Source organism: Pelobates fuscus, chromosome 9, assembly GCF_036172605.1.
Source record: "Pelobates fuscus isolate aPelFus1 chromosome 9, aPelFus1.pri, whole genome shotgun sequence".
Lineage (NCBI taxonomy): Eukaryota > Metazoa > Chordata > Amphibia > Anura > Pelobatidae > Pelobates > Pelobates fuscus.
Window position 1 is genome coordinate 141,777,749 of NC_086325.1, and position 16,958 is coordinate 141,794,706.

General features: G+C 40.5%; 2 protein-coding genes across 8 annotated transcripts in view; one reads left to right on the forward strand and one right to left on the reverse strand.

Moving 5' to 3' along the window:
• Nucleotides 1–16,958, reverse strand: part of ZER1 (zyg-11 related cell cycle regulator) — a 491,045-nt gene that overhangs the window by 237,623 nt on the left and 236,464 nt on the right. The gene's annotated exons all lie outside the window — the stretch shown is intronic.
• Nucleotides 1–16,958, forward strand: part of SPTAN1 (spectrin alpha, non-erythrocytic 1) — a 50,781-nt gene that overhangs the window by 30,440 nt on the left and 3,383 nt on the right. For 2 of the 7 annotated variants that reach the window (XM_063432605.1, XM_063432608.1), the window contains 29 exons: nt 205–309; nt 458–478; nt 1,255–1,290; nt 2,328–2,375; nt 2,729–2,820; nt 3,209–3,353; nt 3,437–3,618; nt 4,071–4,170; nt 4,638–4,835; nt 4,919–5,065; nt 5,314–5,417; nt 5,498–5,660; nt 6,413–6,427; nt 7,412–7,543; nt 7,654–7,791; nt 7,927–8,031; nt 8,189–8,397; nt 8,511–8,631; nt 9,114–9,235; nt 9,632–9,764; nt 10,698–10,796; nt 10,883–11,042; nt 11,781–11,857; nt 11,934–12,143; nt 12,228–12,524; nt 12,600–12,712; nt 13,024–13,041; nt 13,690–13,752; nt 14,889–14,943. In XM_063432605.1, coding sequence (XP_063288675.1) covers nt 205–309; nt 458–478; nt 1,255–1,290; nt 2,328–2,375; nt 2,729–2,820; nt 3,209–3,353; nt 3,437–3,618; nt 4,071–4,170; nt 4,638–4,835; nt 4,919–5,065; nt 5,314–5,417; nt 5,498–5,660; nt 6,413–6,427; nt 7,412–7,543; nt 7,654–7,791; nt 7,927–8,031; nt 8,189–8,397; nt 8,511–8,631; nt 9,114–9,235; nt 9,632–9,764; nt 10,698–10,796; nt 10,883–11,042; nt 11,781–11,857; nt 11,934–12,143; nt 12,228–12,524; nt 12,600–12,712; nt 13,024–13,041; nt 13,690–13,752; nt 14,889–14,943 — 3,408 coding nt within the window. The remainder of the gene's footprint in view (nt 1–204; nt 310–457; nt 479–1,254; nt 1,291–2,327; nt 2,376–2,728; nt 2,821–3,208; nt 3,354–3,436; nt 3,619–4,070; nt 4,171–4,637; nt 4,836–4,918; nt 5,066–5,313; nt 5,418–5,497; nt 5,661–6,412; nt 6,428–7,411; nt 7,544–7,653; nt 7,792–7,926; nt 8,032–8,188; nt 8,398–8,510; nt 8,632–9,113; nt 9,236–9,631; nt 9,765–10,697; nt 10,797–10,882; nt 11,043–11,780; nt 11,858–11,933; nt 12,144–12,227; nt 12,525–12,599; nt 12,713–13,023; nt 13,042–13,689; nt 13,753–14,888; nt 14,944–16,958) is intronic. The other 5 variants (XM_063432609.1, XM_063432611.1, XM_063432610.1 and 2 more) reach the window with 3 other exon arrangements.

Here is a 16,958-nt window from a genome sequence, read left to right on the forward strand (position 1 = left end):
GAAAGCCTGTATTAAGCCATGGGGTGTTTCTTGTAGAGTATCAGCCAGCCTTTCTACTTTGTTGGAAACTCTCTAGTTTTGTACATTTTGTTCGATTTAGGACTGTTTGAGTGGCCCCATTTGAACACATTCTTGTCAGATATTGACACGTTGTGAAGACTACATGTCCTGTTAATTGAAGTCTCTTCGTTTCTTCTTTTTAAGGACCTGAAAGCAAACGAATCTCGTCTGAAAGATATCAACAAAGTTGCTGATGACCTCGAATCTGAGGGACTGATCACAGAAGAAGTACAGGCCGTACAGCAGCAGGTATGTCCCAGAAATGTATTTATTTTTTGTCAGTCTGATTTAAGAAAACCGAAGAACATGTTCACCAAGTAGACAATGCCTTGCTGTATGTGACTTTCTGGGAGAGAAATTGGCTGAATTTGACCTTTTTGTTACTTTTCCTTTTCAGGAAATCTACGGAATGCCAAGGGTAAGTGTCTGTAACTGGCTTGTGGGTGTTTGTTTTGGTTGTTTTGTTTAAAGGTGTGAGCTGCATTTAATATTGACAAAGCTAAACTGCCCTGGGTTTAATGGGATTGTCTCCATTTAGGACCCAGGTCCCACCATTCAGAAATAATAATTTTGTGTTGTGCTCCTCATTCACACGAGGAACTCTATTCTCACTGCTCCAATGCATACGTGTATGCCAGAATACATGCTTACGTGAGAATACTTTAAATTGCCTTGTAACTGAGCAGATCTGGCTGACCATTCATACCAGTATGCCCGTTCACCCAGCAGAAGTGAGTAATCCTCTTTAGGATTATCAGATCCTTCGCAGTTTCCCATTCTCATATCACCTCTGCATGCTGAAGGGCTAGACTTGAATCGTGCTTCCCTGTAGCATGTAAAAAACATGTGCTGCAGATAAGAAAATCAATTCCCTTATAAGGATGAATCTCAAAGAATTGCCTTTAAGTTGCCCTCCTGCAGCATAGGAGTCAATATCTGGCAGGGCAGCACAAAGAAGTGCCTTGTTTATTGGGAAACATGGTGGATTGTTCATTTTGGTTCACTTATTGTTAAAGCTATGTTTTGATGGAAGCATGCCATCATTCTTATTGTAGAATTCTTGGAGGGGTTAATATTCCACAAGATACAAAATGTGTTTGATCTGTATGTTCCCTTAGTAGGTTCATTGGAGAAGACTAGTCAGACCTTTTAAATTCTGTGTCCTCATGTAAACTGTCTGTCTTTACTGTGCAGGATGAAGGGGATTCCAAATCTGCATCTCCATGGAAGGTAAGCTTATATATTTTTATACAGTTTGTCAGTCTGCCGTATGCAATAAAGCCTCAGAGTGCATTTATTTTGCAATGAATAGAAGTTAATAACTCGTTAGTGCGTCTCCTAGTGTACTCCTGCACTGTGAGGGCAGCCATCATTAGTCTTCTGAGCTGAGAAACACCACTTATCCACTAATGCAATATGCAATGCTCCCCGCTTTCTCTGCGTTATTCGTGATCCTTCTACAACTGTGTACTTTATCGTAATGCACACAGATGCATCGGTTACATTGTCTGCGTGTCCTGTATCCTCCTAATCGGCAGAGAGGGGCCAGGCTCCCAATGACTGGGAGCCTCATTTAGTTTAAAGCCATTTGAAAACAGTTTAAGAGTTTGGTGTCAGAGGACTCCAGACACCTAAGCCACTTCAGTGAGGTGAAGTGGCTAAATGCCTAGAGCAGGCATAGGCAACCTTCGGCACTGCAGATGTTTTGGACTACACCTCCCATGATGCTTTGCCAGCATTATGGGTGTAAGAGCATTATGGGGGATGTAGTCAATAACATCTGGGGTGCCGAAGGTTGCCTATTCTTGACCTAGAATATTCCTTTAAAACTGGCTTCCCCCATGGAGTAAGGGTAAGTCAGGAAATGCACTGGAAAGGTTGTGTGTGTGTGTGTTACAAAATAATGCACAGAGGCTATAATAGTATAGTAAAAAATTTTAAAAAATTATATATTTTTTTTATCCATTTATGTAACTGTTTCCCAGCTATTGCCTTTATGACAAACCTCCGCCAAGCTATAAAAGTATTACATTTTCCGTTTGATGTAATAGCTTCTCTTTTAATGTCCTACATATCAAATGTAATGTGGCAAGTTGGAATTTTCCATAAATGCCATCTCTGTGCCAGAGTGTGATGTATTGCACATTGCTGCTGTTGTCGGTAGGTTTGAAGTTGTTCCGATATTTTCACTTCTTGGTTTATCAGCAGTTGTTTACAGAGATGCTCGTTTGACTAAGTGTGTACCTTTTTCTGTTTCTTCTTTTCAGTCTGTACGTACTGCAGTGCATGCTGTGGCCACCTTCAACTCCATCAAGGTATAAACTGGATCCTAAGTTTCACTTGGTATATTGGCGTTTATAATACGATAATTGTATAATCCACATTCCGTATCACTAACTGAAATTGCTCCATAGATAGCCCGTATCAAGATGCTTGTTTGAGCCACACCAGAAGTATTTATTTACAAAGCTGCACTGATTTTACTATAAGTCAATACCGAGGAGTTAGATTCTCTGCATGTGAGACCTTATTTACATAAAACAGTGCCAAGCATCTTGCCAGGAAGGAAACCTTTATAGATTTGTAGTGGAATTGTGTCCCACAGAAGCCATGCTGTGGGTGTTCTATATTTTTAATGACTGTCCTGTAATTTCTTAACCTGCTATAGGAACTGAATGAGCGTTGGAGATCCCTGCAGCAGTTGGCAGAAGAGAGAAGCCAACTCCTGGGCAGTGCCCATGAAGTGCAGAGATTCCACAGGTATAAAGAGTTGTTAGAAGTTCTCTGTATTACCTTTTGAGCATTAGAGTTGTAAGCACTCTCCTTACTGAACTTTTTTTTCTTTGGGAGTTTATCATCTTTCCCATAATACAATCTGCTAGATCACTAGTGATCTACAAGCACACTAGGTTCATGTACTCTTTACTTTATTATAATCACCAGGTCAACACATATGTTTAATGATCTAATACACAGTGGTCTACTCAATGCCACATGAATTTATTAGCTTAAATTAACTTATTTGTTTCTTCTTCATAAAAACTTAATAGATGTTTTTGAGGTCTATTCGGTTCCTAGTGAAGCCATTTGCTGGTCTCCAGTCTTTAAAAATAAATTTTTAAAAAGCACTTTTTTCCCCTTTCTGCAGAGATGCTGATGAGACTAAAGAATGGATTGAGGAGAAAAACCAGGCTTTAAATACAGACAGCTATGGACATGATTTGGCTAGTGTCCAGGCTCTGCAACGAAAACATGAGGGATTTGAACGTGACCTGGCAGCTCTTGGTGATAAGGTCAGGATCCCAAACAGTTGTCTTCTTCGAGTAAAGGAAGTCTTGAGTGAGCTGTTCTACAATGTATTTATTTCTCCATTCAGGTGAACTCGTTGGGAGAGACTGCTTTGCGTCTGATCCAATCACATCCAGAATCTGCAGATGACATCCAGGAGAAATGCAAAGAGCTCAACCAGGCCTGGAGCAGTCTCGGCAAAAGGGCCGACCAACGTAAGAAGAAACTGGAAGATTCTCACGACCTGCAGCGCTTCCTGAGTGACTTCAGGTAAAAACATGCAAGTTGGCTGATATGTGGATAAATCGGTGTTTTACTAAACTTGTATTTTCATTTAGTAACGATATGATCAAACATGTCTTAAAGAGGACCTCTCACCACTTTATATTTAGCATTTATTTATTTGAAAATAAAGACACTGGTAACATGTCTGGCAATTTAAAACCAGGAACCCAGAACACATACATTGTGTAAGCGTATCTCGGTGGAGTTTGCATGGTGGGGAAAGGGAATGGGTATCTTCGGTGTCCCAAACAAGGTTTTCTTGCACTTCCCCTGCCCAGTGCTTTGATTTCTTAACCTATCTACAGACCACATCGCACATTTTATGGCTCACACTTGACTACATACCATACAGCCACATTTTGTCCGCAAACGTATGACAAGGCAAGCTTCTATATACATATATATTGAGTATCTGGTTTGTTTTTTTTCCCTTCTAGGGACCTTATGTCCTGGATTAATGGTATCCGGGGCTTGGTGTCATCAGATGAACTCGCAAAAGATGTGACTGGAGCAGAAGCTCTGCTGGAGAGACATCAGGTTTGTCCCACAATGCTTAGCATGTTCGTAGTTTTAATACCAGAGGACTTCAACGTCCATCCAACAACTGATTCGATCTGCCTGACATATGCAAAGAGAGGATTTACACATCAGTTCTTAATTGAAATATATGTAAAGATGTGAGAAGAGCCTTAAATATGTTCAGAAGAAGTGGAGCTTAACAATTTGTAGGAAACCAGTATGCAGGTAGAACATTTAAACAATATATATTTATGCTTTATTAGAAAGGAGAGGAGGGTATAAAAGGTACAATAAAACTTTTCACAAATATAATTTTCAATTGTAATAAAAATAACAAACCTTAGCAGCAAATTGAGGGTAGTGGGTTGGAGGGCTTTATATCTATTAGACAAGTTTATTTTAATTTGGGAGAATTTATTTATATATATATATATATATAATTTATTTTTTTTCAATTTTTTTTTCTTCTCTTCCTACGCATTCAGGAGCACCGTACAGAGATCGATGCCAGAGCTGGTACATTCCAAGCCTTTGAGCATTTGGGGCAGCAGCTCCTGGCTCGTGGGCACTATGCCAGCCCTGAGATAAAAGACAAGCTGGATATTTTGGACCAAGAACGGGAAAGTTTGGAAAAGGCCTGGGCGCAACGTAGGATGATGCTGGACCAATGCTTGGAACTTCAGGTAACGTTTTGCGGTTGTCTGTTGTATCTTTTTGATTAATTACTTTGATTCCTTCACTATATTTCATCCTCTCCTCTTTACAGCTCTTTAACAGAGACTGCGAGCAGGCAGAGAACTGGATGGCGGCACGTGAAGCATTCCTAAATAGCGAGGACAAGGGGGATTCCCTGGACAGCGTGGAAGCCCTCATCAAGAAACATGAAGATTTTGATAAGGCCATTAACGTTCAGGTTTGTATTTGACCACACAATAAGTAAAACATGAGTTACTGTGTGCGCTGTGAGGTTCCCTGTCCTCTTGTGTGTAGTCTTAACTTTTAATTACTCAAGTGACTACTATGGGTTGCATGACCTCTTACTGTCTCCTTCAGACTCCCTTCATCTCCTGACTGTGCTGCAAGTTGAGCAATACAATCTTTGTTCTGTAGTGGAGTTTTATGGTCATATGATCATCTGATGTGTTCTCATTCTCTTTGCAGGAAGAGAAGATTGCTGCCTTGCAGTCTTTTGCTGACCAGCTGATAACTAATGATCATTACGCCCAAGGAGACATTTCTGCACGACGCAATGAGGTCTTGGACAGGTAGGTTTGGGCTGCAGTTTACTTTGTGGAGGGCAGGTGGTCTTGTCTCGCATTCTGCTTAACTATATGGTCTCATGTAGATGGCGCCGCCTAAAGGCCCAGATGATTGAGAAGAGATCAAAGCTGGGAGAATCTCAGACTCTGCAGCAGTTCAGCAGAGATGTTGATGAGATTGAAGCCTGGATCAGTGAGAAATTGCAGACCGCCAGTGATGAGTCCTACAAGGATCCTACAAACATCCAGGTGTGTGCCGTATAGCTATTGTAATCTTACTACAGGTTAGAATCGAGGAAAAGAAGAAAAAAAAATCCAGAAAGACAGAGAACATGTGAACTGGGGATTCCGGTGACTCTGGAAGTCCTCATGCAGAGTGTGAGAATGTTCAGCGTCATTTAGCTGACCAAAAGTCGCCTAAAGACCCAGAAATCCCTCTAGTAGCTGTCTGGGCACAGATTTATAGCACAGCTATTCAAATGGGTTTTTTAACGTCCGGAAAGTTTGTAGCTCCTCAGGAATTGTTGACGTGAAGGTATCCCAAGGTTCTGTGTCATTACTTAACCATTTTATTAGCCACAACTGTCCATATCTAGCATCTGAAGGCTTGGCTGTAAGAGTAGTGGTTTAAAAACCAGCTGGCACCTAAAAGTTGAATATCACAAAGTTCTTTTTGAATCAACCTTCTATCTTGGTAGCCATTATCCATTTCATTTGTCTTGACTATATGCAAGGACAGGGAGCTTACGGAGCTTTTTACAAAAACACGTTTTTTTTTTTTAGTAGATTACTCTGTGATAAACGGGTTTTTTTTTTTATCTAATAACTGGTAAACTGATGCACAAAATTAAGTGGTTAATTGCTCATCCAAGTAGAAAGTCTTATTCCCAATCCAAAGGCTAATTGCTGTGATAATTAGCTGATGTTTGTATAATGTTTCTTGTCAAGGTCAAAGTGTTATAAGAGTACTCAAAACCTTCTCTTCTTAATCTGTTTTATAGCTTTCCAAACTCCTGGTAAGTGGGCAGGATATTGTTTTCTGTATGTGTCTCACCTTCGTGTTCAGTCATTTGTTTTGGTTACATTGTTTGTTTGAAGCAAGCCATCCATGTCTTGTTTTTAATTCTATTATCTACTAGCTTTTGTATTTTTATTTATTCATTTTTATTTATTTTTTGTTCCCATCAGTTCAAGCTTTTTTTGTTGCCAGTAGTCGTTTAGTTATTTCAGTAGGACACGTTTTGCATGATATCCCATGATAATTTAAACATTGCAGGCAACCCAATCCTATACAGTTTTTAGTTGTTTATTAAACCATTCTTAAGAGTAAGCTTATGATAATCCAACATCTGTGGAAATACTAGCTACTGCTAGGAAATGGAATGCAATAATCGCAATACGAAGTTAAAGTGGTACAAACTTAATAACAGCCATATTGGAGGTTCCACCACCTCATAAAAGTTAACCGGCATAGGAAATTGCTGTCGATAAGATTGTAAAATTTACACAGATAAAAGAGTATAAATCGCAGTATAATAAGTTTGTCTCGGGTTTGTTTAGCTTTTAATTTTACCCTGGCCAAGTCCAAAACAGATTTGGATCTCTTGAACCATTACGGACATGCATTACGGAGCCAAGAGGATTATGTGAATGGATTAAAATAAAAACATTTAAAATAACTCTTCATGCAGAACGTGTGTCGTGGCTGTCTGGATTTCCAAAAAAAGCTGCCTCTTGTGCAATTCATGTTTCCATGCATCATTTAGGGTGTTATAAGGACCCTGATCGCTGCCATCTCTGTATATTCCTCACTTAAAGAATTCGGTTATAGAGTCTAGTTCCCTGATATTTAATATGTTGAGATCTATCAGCTCTCCCAGAGCCAGCAATAGTGCTTTACCCCACCTTAAATTTAGTCCTGGCTAGTGGATTCTGGGTTGAGAATTACATCATTACGCAGAGCATTTATAATTTGACATATTTTCTTCACCTCCTTTTAGAGCAAACATCAGAAACACCAGGCTTTTGAGGCAGAGCTTCATGCCAACGCTGACCGTATCCGCGGTGTCAAAGACATGGGGAACTCTCTTATTGACCGTGGTGCTTGTGCTGGGAGTGAGGATGCCGTAAAGGTAAGCTGCGATTGGGCAAAGCAACGATTTTCTGAATTTATGGATCAATTAATAATATTGTATCTGGCACTTAGTGATACCATATATCTTTGGGGTTTCTTCCCCCCCAGGCAAGGCTTGCTGCACTTGATGATCAGTGGCAATTCCTGGTGCATAAATCCGCAGAGAAAAGTCAAAAACTAAAGGAAGCAAACAAACAACAAAACTTCAACACTGGCATCAAGGACTTTGATTTTTGGTTGTCGGAGGTAAGAGATGTAAACAGTTTGATGCACTGGATATCGATCGTTTGCTTGGCATCTTTCTAAAGCAGAATCTTTGTGGACGGGGGTTTCTCATGTGGTATGAAAAAGTATAGTGACGAATATGTCTTTTGTAATAAGGTGGAGGCCCTCCTGGCTTCAGAGGATTATGGGAAGGATCTGGCATCTGTCAACAATTTGCTGAAGAAGCATCAGTTGTTGGAGGCTGATATCTCTGCCCACGAGGTGAGGAAATATGTACAAAGGTGTTGATTGCTGGGTGCCTTGGGTGAAGGTTGAAATTAAGTGAAGAAATACTATACCAAGTATTGTGATAAACAATATTGTACCTATTGATCCAGAGTTGGCAGCAAATAATGTTGATCCTATTTTTACCAACCAGGACCGTCTGAAGGATCTGAATGGACAGGCAGACAGTCTAATGACTAGCAGTGCCTTTGACACAACCCAAGTGAAGGACAAGCGTGATGCTATTAATGACCGCTTCCAGCGCATCAGGAGCATGGCATCTGCACGCCGCAGCCGGTTGAATGAGTCCCACCGGCTTCATCAGTTCTTCAGGGACCTCGATGATGAAGAGTCCTGGATCAAGTATGTGCAAATGGAATGAAACCGGAAAACAAAAATTTACTTTGTAGATTATTCTGTGTAAATCTCAAATGCGGAGCGTTTTATTGTATTTATTTGTTTGTGCAACTTCCCAGAGAGAAGAAACTGCTGGTCGGGTCTGATGATTACGGCAGAGACCTGACAGGTGTGCAGAATCTGAGGAAGAAGCACAAGAGGTTGGAAGCAGAGCTGGCAGCCCACGAGCCAGCCATCCAGGTAAGCATGTGACCAGTATATGTTGTACTTGGTGTGACTGATGATGTTTCCTTGGGTCTTCTACAGTACATAAAATATACATATATACAGCCTTCAATGTGGGAATCCATAGAAATAATGTGACAAACTCAACAACCACAAAATGCTCTTTGGATAACTGAGACTCTTCAATATACTGAAATGGTTATTCAATGTAATTATTGGCTTTCCCTGGATGCTACAGTTTAAAGAATATTGTAGTAGTACTGTGTGCCTTGTACCATGTAAAATAGCCATTTTAAAGCAATCTCCATGGAAACCAATGGAATGTTGCTGACCATTTCACTCTTAGAACTTTGTCCTAGAATTGTTCCCAATAAAAAGAACCCTGTTCACAGTAAATGGACTTGTGTATATTTAATCTTTCATTAAGAGGTGAGATGTGTGCATGTATAGGTAATGAGAGTTTCTCTTGTGTTCATTTGCATACACTGATTTTGCAGGGAGTACTGGAGACTGGTAAGAAACTTGCGGATGACAACACACTAGGCAAAGATGAGATCCAGCAGCGCCTGGCTCAGTTTGTGGAGCACTGGAAAGAACTGAAGCAGCAAGCTGCAGCTCGGTAAGCACCTGCAAAGCTTAAAGTCTGACTTCACATTTGCTCTATGGTACAGATGCATTTCTTCGAAAACCGGGTTTTCACTGCAGTGGCAATTAAGCGGTGGAAAAACTGGAGAACTGCTGCTTTAAAGGCTATTGCTGGATATCCCATGACCAATGCAACAGGGTTTATTCACTAGTCTTGTCTGGGCCTCCTATTGTCTCTAATCCTATCACCACCTCACATGAGAATAGGGCAAGGTATTGGTCAAATTATTGAATCTGTGAAGCCCTAGTCTCCTACATGAATATGCTGCAAGGAACATAGTTCAGACCAAACTGTGAAGTTTGCTGTTTAAGTCAGAGAGGTATATTGGTTTAATCACTAGTCCGTGTTTAACATTGGTTGTTTCTGCAGCGGTCAGAGGCTGGAAGAATCCCTGGAGTATCAGCAGTTTGTTGCCAATGTAGAAGAGGAAGAAGCCTGGATAAACGAGAAGATGACTCTCGTTGCCAGTGAAGATTATGGCGACACTTTGGCTGCCATCCAAGTGAGTATAGCCCAGGGTGTTAACGTTTCAAATCAAACTTATGTCCTTCGCCTGGAATGTGTATAAAACATGGCTACATAGGCAGAAAAGAGACAAGTTCAGGCTTTCCCACGTCTGTTTTTGCTGTTCTTTCAAAAGAAGGCAAAAAAACAAAAGTTTAAAGCGCTTTCCAATTTTGCAACAAACTAGGGGGAAAAAATACCTTTTTGACCCCAGAATGGCAGTCATATCTCTCCTTGGATCAAGAAGCTCTTACCCCACTAATTAAAACTAAATCCCTGAATATGTCTGTGCAAGTATTCATCCAGTTGCTGTTTAAAGAACTGTATAGACTCTGATAAAACCACCTCTTCAGGCAGATAATTCCACATCCTTATTTTTCTAACTGTAAAATAATAATTAAATTGCCTTATACTAAATCTCATTTCTTTCATTCTAAATGAGTGTCACGTGTATAGTCCTGTTTATGAATAGATTCCCAGACGTGTGTATGTGTCTGTTATATATGCATAATGCCATCAATTTATTCATATAATGTTATCATATCCCCTCTGAGGTGCAGTGTTTCCAAACTAAAGAGATTTAAAGTTGTTCACCTTTCTTCATACCTAAAATGTTCCATTGCCTTCATTAATTTTGAAGCCTGCTTTTGCACTTTTTCTAGTGCTGTAATATTCAAGGAGTGGTCTTACTGGTGATTTATAAAGGGGCAATTTTATTTTCATCCCTCGAATTAATGCTACTTTTTATACATGACAATACCTTTTGCCCCAAGTAGATATCAACTCTTAAAGCTTCCACATTTTCTTCATCACATTCCACTTGCTTAATACTTAACAAACATACCCCACCTGTTTTTTTTGTTTCATCCCACCATAATTAAGCCTATTATGTCATATAGCTTATCACCATCTGTAATATTTCTGTTCTCAGGGATTACTGAAAAAACATGAAGCTTTTGAGACAGACTTCACTGTCCATAAAGACAGAGTACATGATGTCTGTGCTAATGGAGAAGACCTTATTCACAAGGTGAGTAGTAGGACACCGAGCAGCTGAGTGATCTCCACACCCCAAACTGAACTTACAGTACTAAGTCTCCGTGTTGTCCCTGCTAGAATAATCATCACGAGGACAACATAAACGCTAAGATGGCTGGACTGCGAGGGAAGGTGGGAGACCTCGAGAAGGCAGCAGCTCAACGAAAGGCAAAGCTTGATGAGAATTCTGCATTCCTGCAGTTCAATTGGAAAGCAGATGTTGTTGAATCATGGATTGGTGAGTTTCTAGAATATGTTCCGGTTACTAAAAAGGATATTTTTCGAATAGCCATGGGGGAGGGGCATACGGTGATAATTAGATGTTGCAGAATAAAAATATCTTAACTGTGTTAGAATGTGTTTTCCTTGCTGAGTTGATTTAGCCCAAACCTTCCGACTCCTATTAGCTTATTACAACTTTTTCAGGAGTGAATAATCTGTTCATTCAGTGATGGATGTTGCATATGCTCTGCCTTTTATTGTGATAATTCAACAAGTGGGTTATTTTATTGTCAGTAATTCATGTTGGGCTTTCCGTTATCTGTGTCTGAATACCACAGTTTGACTATGCCAGTGTTTTTTCTCACATGTATACTGAAGTGAGAATCTACAGCAAAAACGCCCTGGGGTTGCCATTGTTTTTTGTTTTGTTTTTTTTTGCCCAACAATTCCTCTATCCCTGACCCATTCCATTGAATGCAGAAAACTTTTTACCAGTCTGCACTTGGGGGTACATTCTCGAGAACCTCCATAAATCTGTAGAATCATCAGAAAGACCATAGGCAACCAGTGATCCTTGATTAGTGTTAATAAATTATTTGGCAACAATATGTACAGTTAACCTATCAAAACATTCTTAATAAAGCAGCAGAGAACATAATGGTGCGTGCAAACATAGTGACCTAAAATGTATCAGATTTTGTATTTTTTACGGCTTGATCACTGTTTGAGCAATCTTAATGCACGTCTTCATTAGGTGAGAAAGAAAACAGCCTGAAGACTGATGACTATGGAAGAGATCTATCATCTGTACAGACTCTCCTTACTAAGCAGGTGTGTAAAGACCCCCACAATGACTATAGCTCTGAGATTTTAGACTGTCACTTGCTGATCCCTGGTGTCTCTTCAGGAAACCTTTGATGCTGGACTTCAAGCATTCCAGCAAGAGGGCATTACTAATATCACTGCTCTGAAAGACCAGCTACTGGCCGCCAAGCATGTGCAGTCCAGGGCCATTGAGTCCCGCCATGCCTCCTTGATGAAACGCTGGAACCAATTGCTAGACAACTCCGCTGCACGCAAGAAGAAGCTGCTGGAGGCTCAGGAACACTACAGAAAGGTGAGCCCTCCTTTCACTTGTAGACGTGGTCACTTCTGTGGGACATAGGACTTTCCAAAAATTCTTCTCTCCTTTTGTTTCCAGGTTGAGGATTTGTTCCTGACTTTTGCCAAGAAAGCATCTGCCTTTAACAGCTGGTTTGAGAATGCAGAGGAAGATCTGACTGACCCCGTACGCTGCAATTCCTTGGAAGAAATCAAAGCTCTGCGCGAAGCACACGACGCATTCCGCAACTCCCTCAGTTCTGCGCAGACAGACTTCAGCCAGCTGGCTGAATTGGATCGACAGATCAAAGGTTACCGTGTGGCCTCCAACCCTTACACCTGGTTCACGATGGAGGCACTAGAGGAAACTTGGCGGAACTTACAAAAGATTATAAAGGTAACCGCACTATGGATGTTTAACAGGAACTAAAATTCTAGGCTTTATACTCAACATTTCTCGGTTTTCTTCCAGGAAAGGGAGCTTGAACTGCAAAAGGAACAGAGGAGGCAGGAAGAGAATGATAAATTACGACAGGAGTTTGCACAACATGCCAATGCATTCCACCAGTGGATCCAGGAGACCAGGTTACTGATGGTTCCATTTGCTGGCATCTCCTCTTCCCTTCTATTATTTGTGCTCTTCTCTCTGTGTCCAGTTGTAATTTCAGACTGATTTTGTAATTGTGTTCCTTAATTGCCAGTCATCCAATTAACCCCTTAAGGACACTTGACATGTGTGACATGTCATGATTCCCTTTTATTCCAGAAGTTCGGTCCTTAAGGGGTTAAAAAAAATAAAAAAATGATTAACTGTAAATCCGTGATGCTTAATCGATTTCTCTGTTTTTTTTCCCCCCCTCACTTTGCTGCTACCTTTCGTTTGTGTCTATCCATAGGACCTACCTTCTGGATGGGTTAGTATTTTGGTGTTTTTAAACATTTGTGTGTGGATGGGCTGACTGAGGTGTAGTGTGTGGCAACCCATAGCCCACAAATCCTTTTTGTAATGTGGACTTTAAGCAGTAGGCGGACACCCCACTCTACGTACTGGGGTTAAATTATGTATGTGATAACTTTTTACCAAAAGCTCTAAACCGTATCTTGCCTGACTTCTTCGAAAAATTACAGCAAGCCTGTCCAGCTTACCTTGGTTGTTAAAAGAAATCTGCAGCAAAAGGACTCCGCAGGCATTGTTATTGAAATCCTTACAAGAAATGGCAAAGACCTGGTTCACATATTCTATATCTTTCTTTTTAAAGTGGTCGCCTAATTGATCTGATCTGTTGTTTTTTCTCCCCTTCCTCTATTTTTGCTTGTAACCTGGGTGAAACATTTGACTTATCGTAATGACTAACCTTTTTAGAATACTAATTGTTTGATTGGATTGCCCTGAATGCTAAGGCTATAAGAGAGAGACCATAGCCACTAGAGTCTAGCCATCCCTTGTGTGTATAAATGTATCCAATGCCGCATGTAGAATGGATGGTTGGTCTTTCTGTTGTCTTCTTGACAGTTCAGTGTGAGAGGGGAAATTGACAGCTGGGTTTCTTTTCTTTAAATAGCATAGCCTATCGCAGAGTCATACGTGTGTATCAGTATGAAGTTGGGGATGATCTGTCTGGAAGGTTTTTTTCATCTTCTTTTCCCACTGGTTTTCTGTGGCACTCTGTGATGCTTCCTCCGTACTAACCCACACTTCCGAGCCTTGTTGCCTAGGCCTGCTGCTGTTTCCATCGAGCATGCATCCTCCAGTTCCGTACTTGCAGAGGGGCCTGGCAGCCTTATTGCTTTGCAATGAATGCACTGTCGGCCTGTTACGCTGCTGGCGATATATTCATTCATACTACTGGAACATGCTGATACATGAGCAGGACCCTAAGGGTGAGGAATGAACAGTTAATCGTTCCTTGCTCTTGGGAGGGGAAAGGAGACCTGCACAACAAATGTCTTTCACGTGTACACAGACTGCGGTGACTTCCTAACCCCCACTTGTCACACAATACCTCTGTACAGACACCAGTTTGTGATCACTTGTAGATTAGGAATGATTTGCTGTGTGTAGTTTGGCTGACTTGTCTTTTTAGTGCAAAAGAAGTTGCAGCGCACTCAGAGTTTGACCCCCTGCGCCATACTTAGTTACACAGGTGTGCAAAGCTGTCTAACAAAGTAATAGGGCTTGTTTGGAGACGCTGGCATTCAGACAGGGATTGTAGGGTGTTCAGATCACTAGTACAAAGAGCTCTACAGCTCCACACCCATATGTTTCCCTGATGTTAGACTGGGGGAGCAGAGGATCTGTTCCATCTCTGCACACACTGTAATGCTTTGTCCCAGCACTGATGTCATTTTGACACCCTCTAGTACAGCAGAGCAAACAGGGCTGCCAAGGGTACAACTCCTCCTGCTCCCTCATCATACCACAAGGGACATGAGACCTCTCCCCTATCTCCCATACCCGGACAGGGATGTAATGCATGGGGACTGTCTTTGATTTCATGTTTCCCTCTAATGACCGGTAGGCACAATTGTGCTCACGGCCAGTGTCACACATTCAGCTCGAGCGTGTAACGGCAGTGTGGCGCTTGGCTTGGAGCTAGAAATTAACATGCAGCAAGTAAAGACCATTTAGGACACGACGTGTAGTCACTGAGAGTCCTGAAGAAAGTACAGAGCATTGTGGCTGCGTTGTGTTAATTTGCAGCCTCCTGCATACAGCTTTCTGCCTTCACGTTCACCGACTGACTGTAATCTGTATCCGTAGGTCATGTATGGTTGAAGAATCGGGAACATTAGAATCTCAGCTGGAAGCTACAAAGGTTAGTGTGACTTTGAATTCAGTGTTCTCCCTATTGTATCCATACTGAACAGTCCTGCAGGTTATCCATGTACTTTAGCGACAAATAACATACTATTCACATCTTAGTATTGACTTAAAATGTATCTGTCTTAGTATATCTTAAATCTTGTTGACGTGGAAGATCGTGAATTCAATTTAGACATTATGGTAGCAAATGTGCATAGATTTTATTAAACAAATGACTCCACTAGTTGCTGACTGACACAGTCCTGCTGCAAAACACAGATTAGGAAACCGCGCATCAAAAAAAACTAGTTTTTATTTTTTTAGGCTCCTTAAAATCACCTATCTTAACAGACTAATATCCATAATTTAAGAATAAAAAGGTATAAACAATATACCAGCAAGTGGAGCGCTATAATGGATATTAATATAAATAATGAGGGGGTATACTCACCCCTCCAACATAGTGATACAATGTGTCCAAATGTACATACAAAGTAAAACAACAAAAAGAGAGAATATAGTGCAGATGGTTTACAAAAATAAAAAATGAATAATAGTAGCAATTGGTTGAAACCACTCACGTGGGTTGGAGCCTATAAGCTATTGGCTCCGTAAGTGACTCCTTTTTGCTCTTGAGGCAGCAACACACCCCTTTATCCCAAACGATGTTCTCCCGAAGATATGGAACAAGCAGAGAGAGAGAACCTCATAGGTGGTATTGTACAGATAGTGTATACAAAATAGTGAGATAGTAATTGTTATGCTCACCTTAGACAGAGCCTTGAATTCCTGGCTCTGAGGTTTGTTGGCAATATGCTAATTTATTGGGATAGCATTCCCCACATAGTGTTCCTGGAGGCTAGAAAGGACTGTATGGACTGTCCCAGCTACTGAGGAAGCTCATACAAGAGTGAAACGCGTTTAGCTGGAGTTTTGGACTTTTATACTTGGACTTTCTACCTTTTAGCTTATATGCTTTTGAGAAGTCTTAATATTGTTTTTATTATTTTTTATCTCTACAATAAATCGATATTTTTTTATATCAGTCCATATAGTCCTTTCTAGCCTCCAGGAACACTATGTGGGGAATGCTATCCCAATAAATTAGCATATTGCCAACAAACCTCAGAGCCAGGAATTCAAGGCTCTGTCTAAGGTGAGCATAACAATTACTATCTCACTATTTTGTATACACTATCTGTACAATACCACCTATGAGGTTCTCTCTCTCTGCTTGTTCCATATCTTCGGGAGAACATCGTTTGGGATAAAGGGGTGTGTTGCTGCCTCAAGAGCAAAAAGGAGTCACTTACGGAGCCAATAGCTTATAGGCTCCAACCCACGTGAGTGGTTTCAACCAATTGCTACTATTATTCATTTTTTATTTTTGTAAACCATCTGCACTATATTCTCTCTTTTTGTTGTTTTACTTTGTATGTACATTTGGACACATTGTATCACTATTTTGGAGGGGTGAGTATACCCCCTCATTATTTATATTAATATCCATTATAGCGCTCCACTTGCTGGTATATTGTTTATACCTTTTTATTCTTATATTTTGCACTTTATTGTGGATTAAGGTATTCCACTTTTTGTGTTGAGCTGCTTTTATTCAGGCACTTTAGTATATCACTCACTATCTCAGTAAGGGATAGTTATTGTTTTCTCTGTAATATCCATAATTGTTTGCCAAGATTTTAAGAAGCCTGGCTTATTTAATTTTTTTTTTATGTGTACATTTTTTCCTAATCTGTATTTTGTATATATTGTCTTTACGGCAGCACCTCTACATAGAAATGCGTGTTCCGTGCGCCCCCATTTTTGAGTCCTGCTGCAGGCATACTCTGTGGTCGCAGTGATTGTTCCTCTGGTGTGTTTGTTTCCTTTAGCAAATACAGGTTACCATCCGTTAACTCACTGACACGCTAACAATCATTATAAGCTCCCAATCACCTCGATTTTAACTGTTAAAGCAATAACATGTCATTAAGATGAATTGTGTATTGATTGCTTAAAGTGTGGACA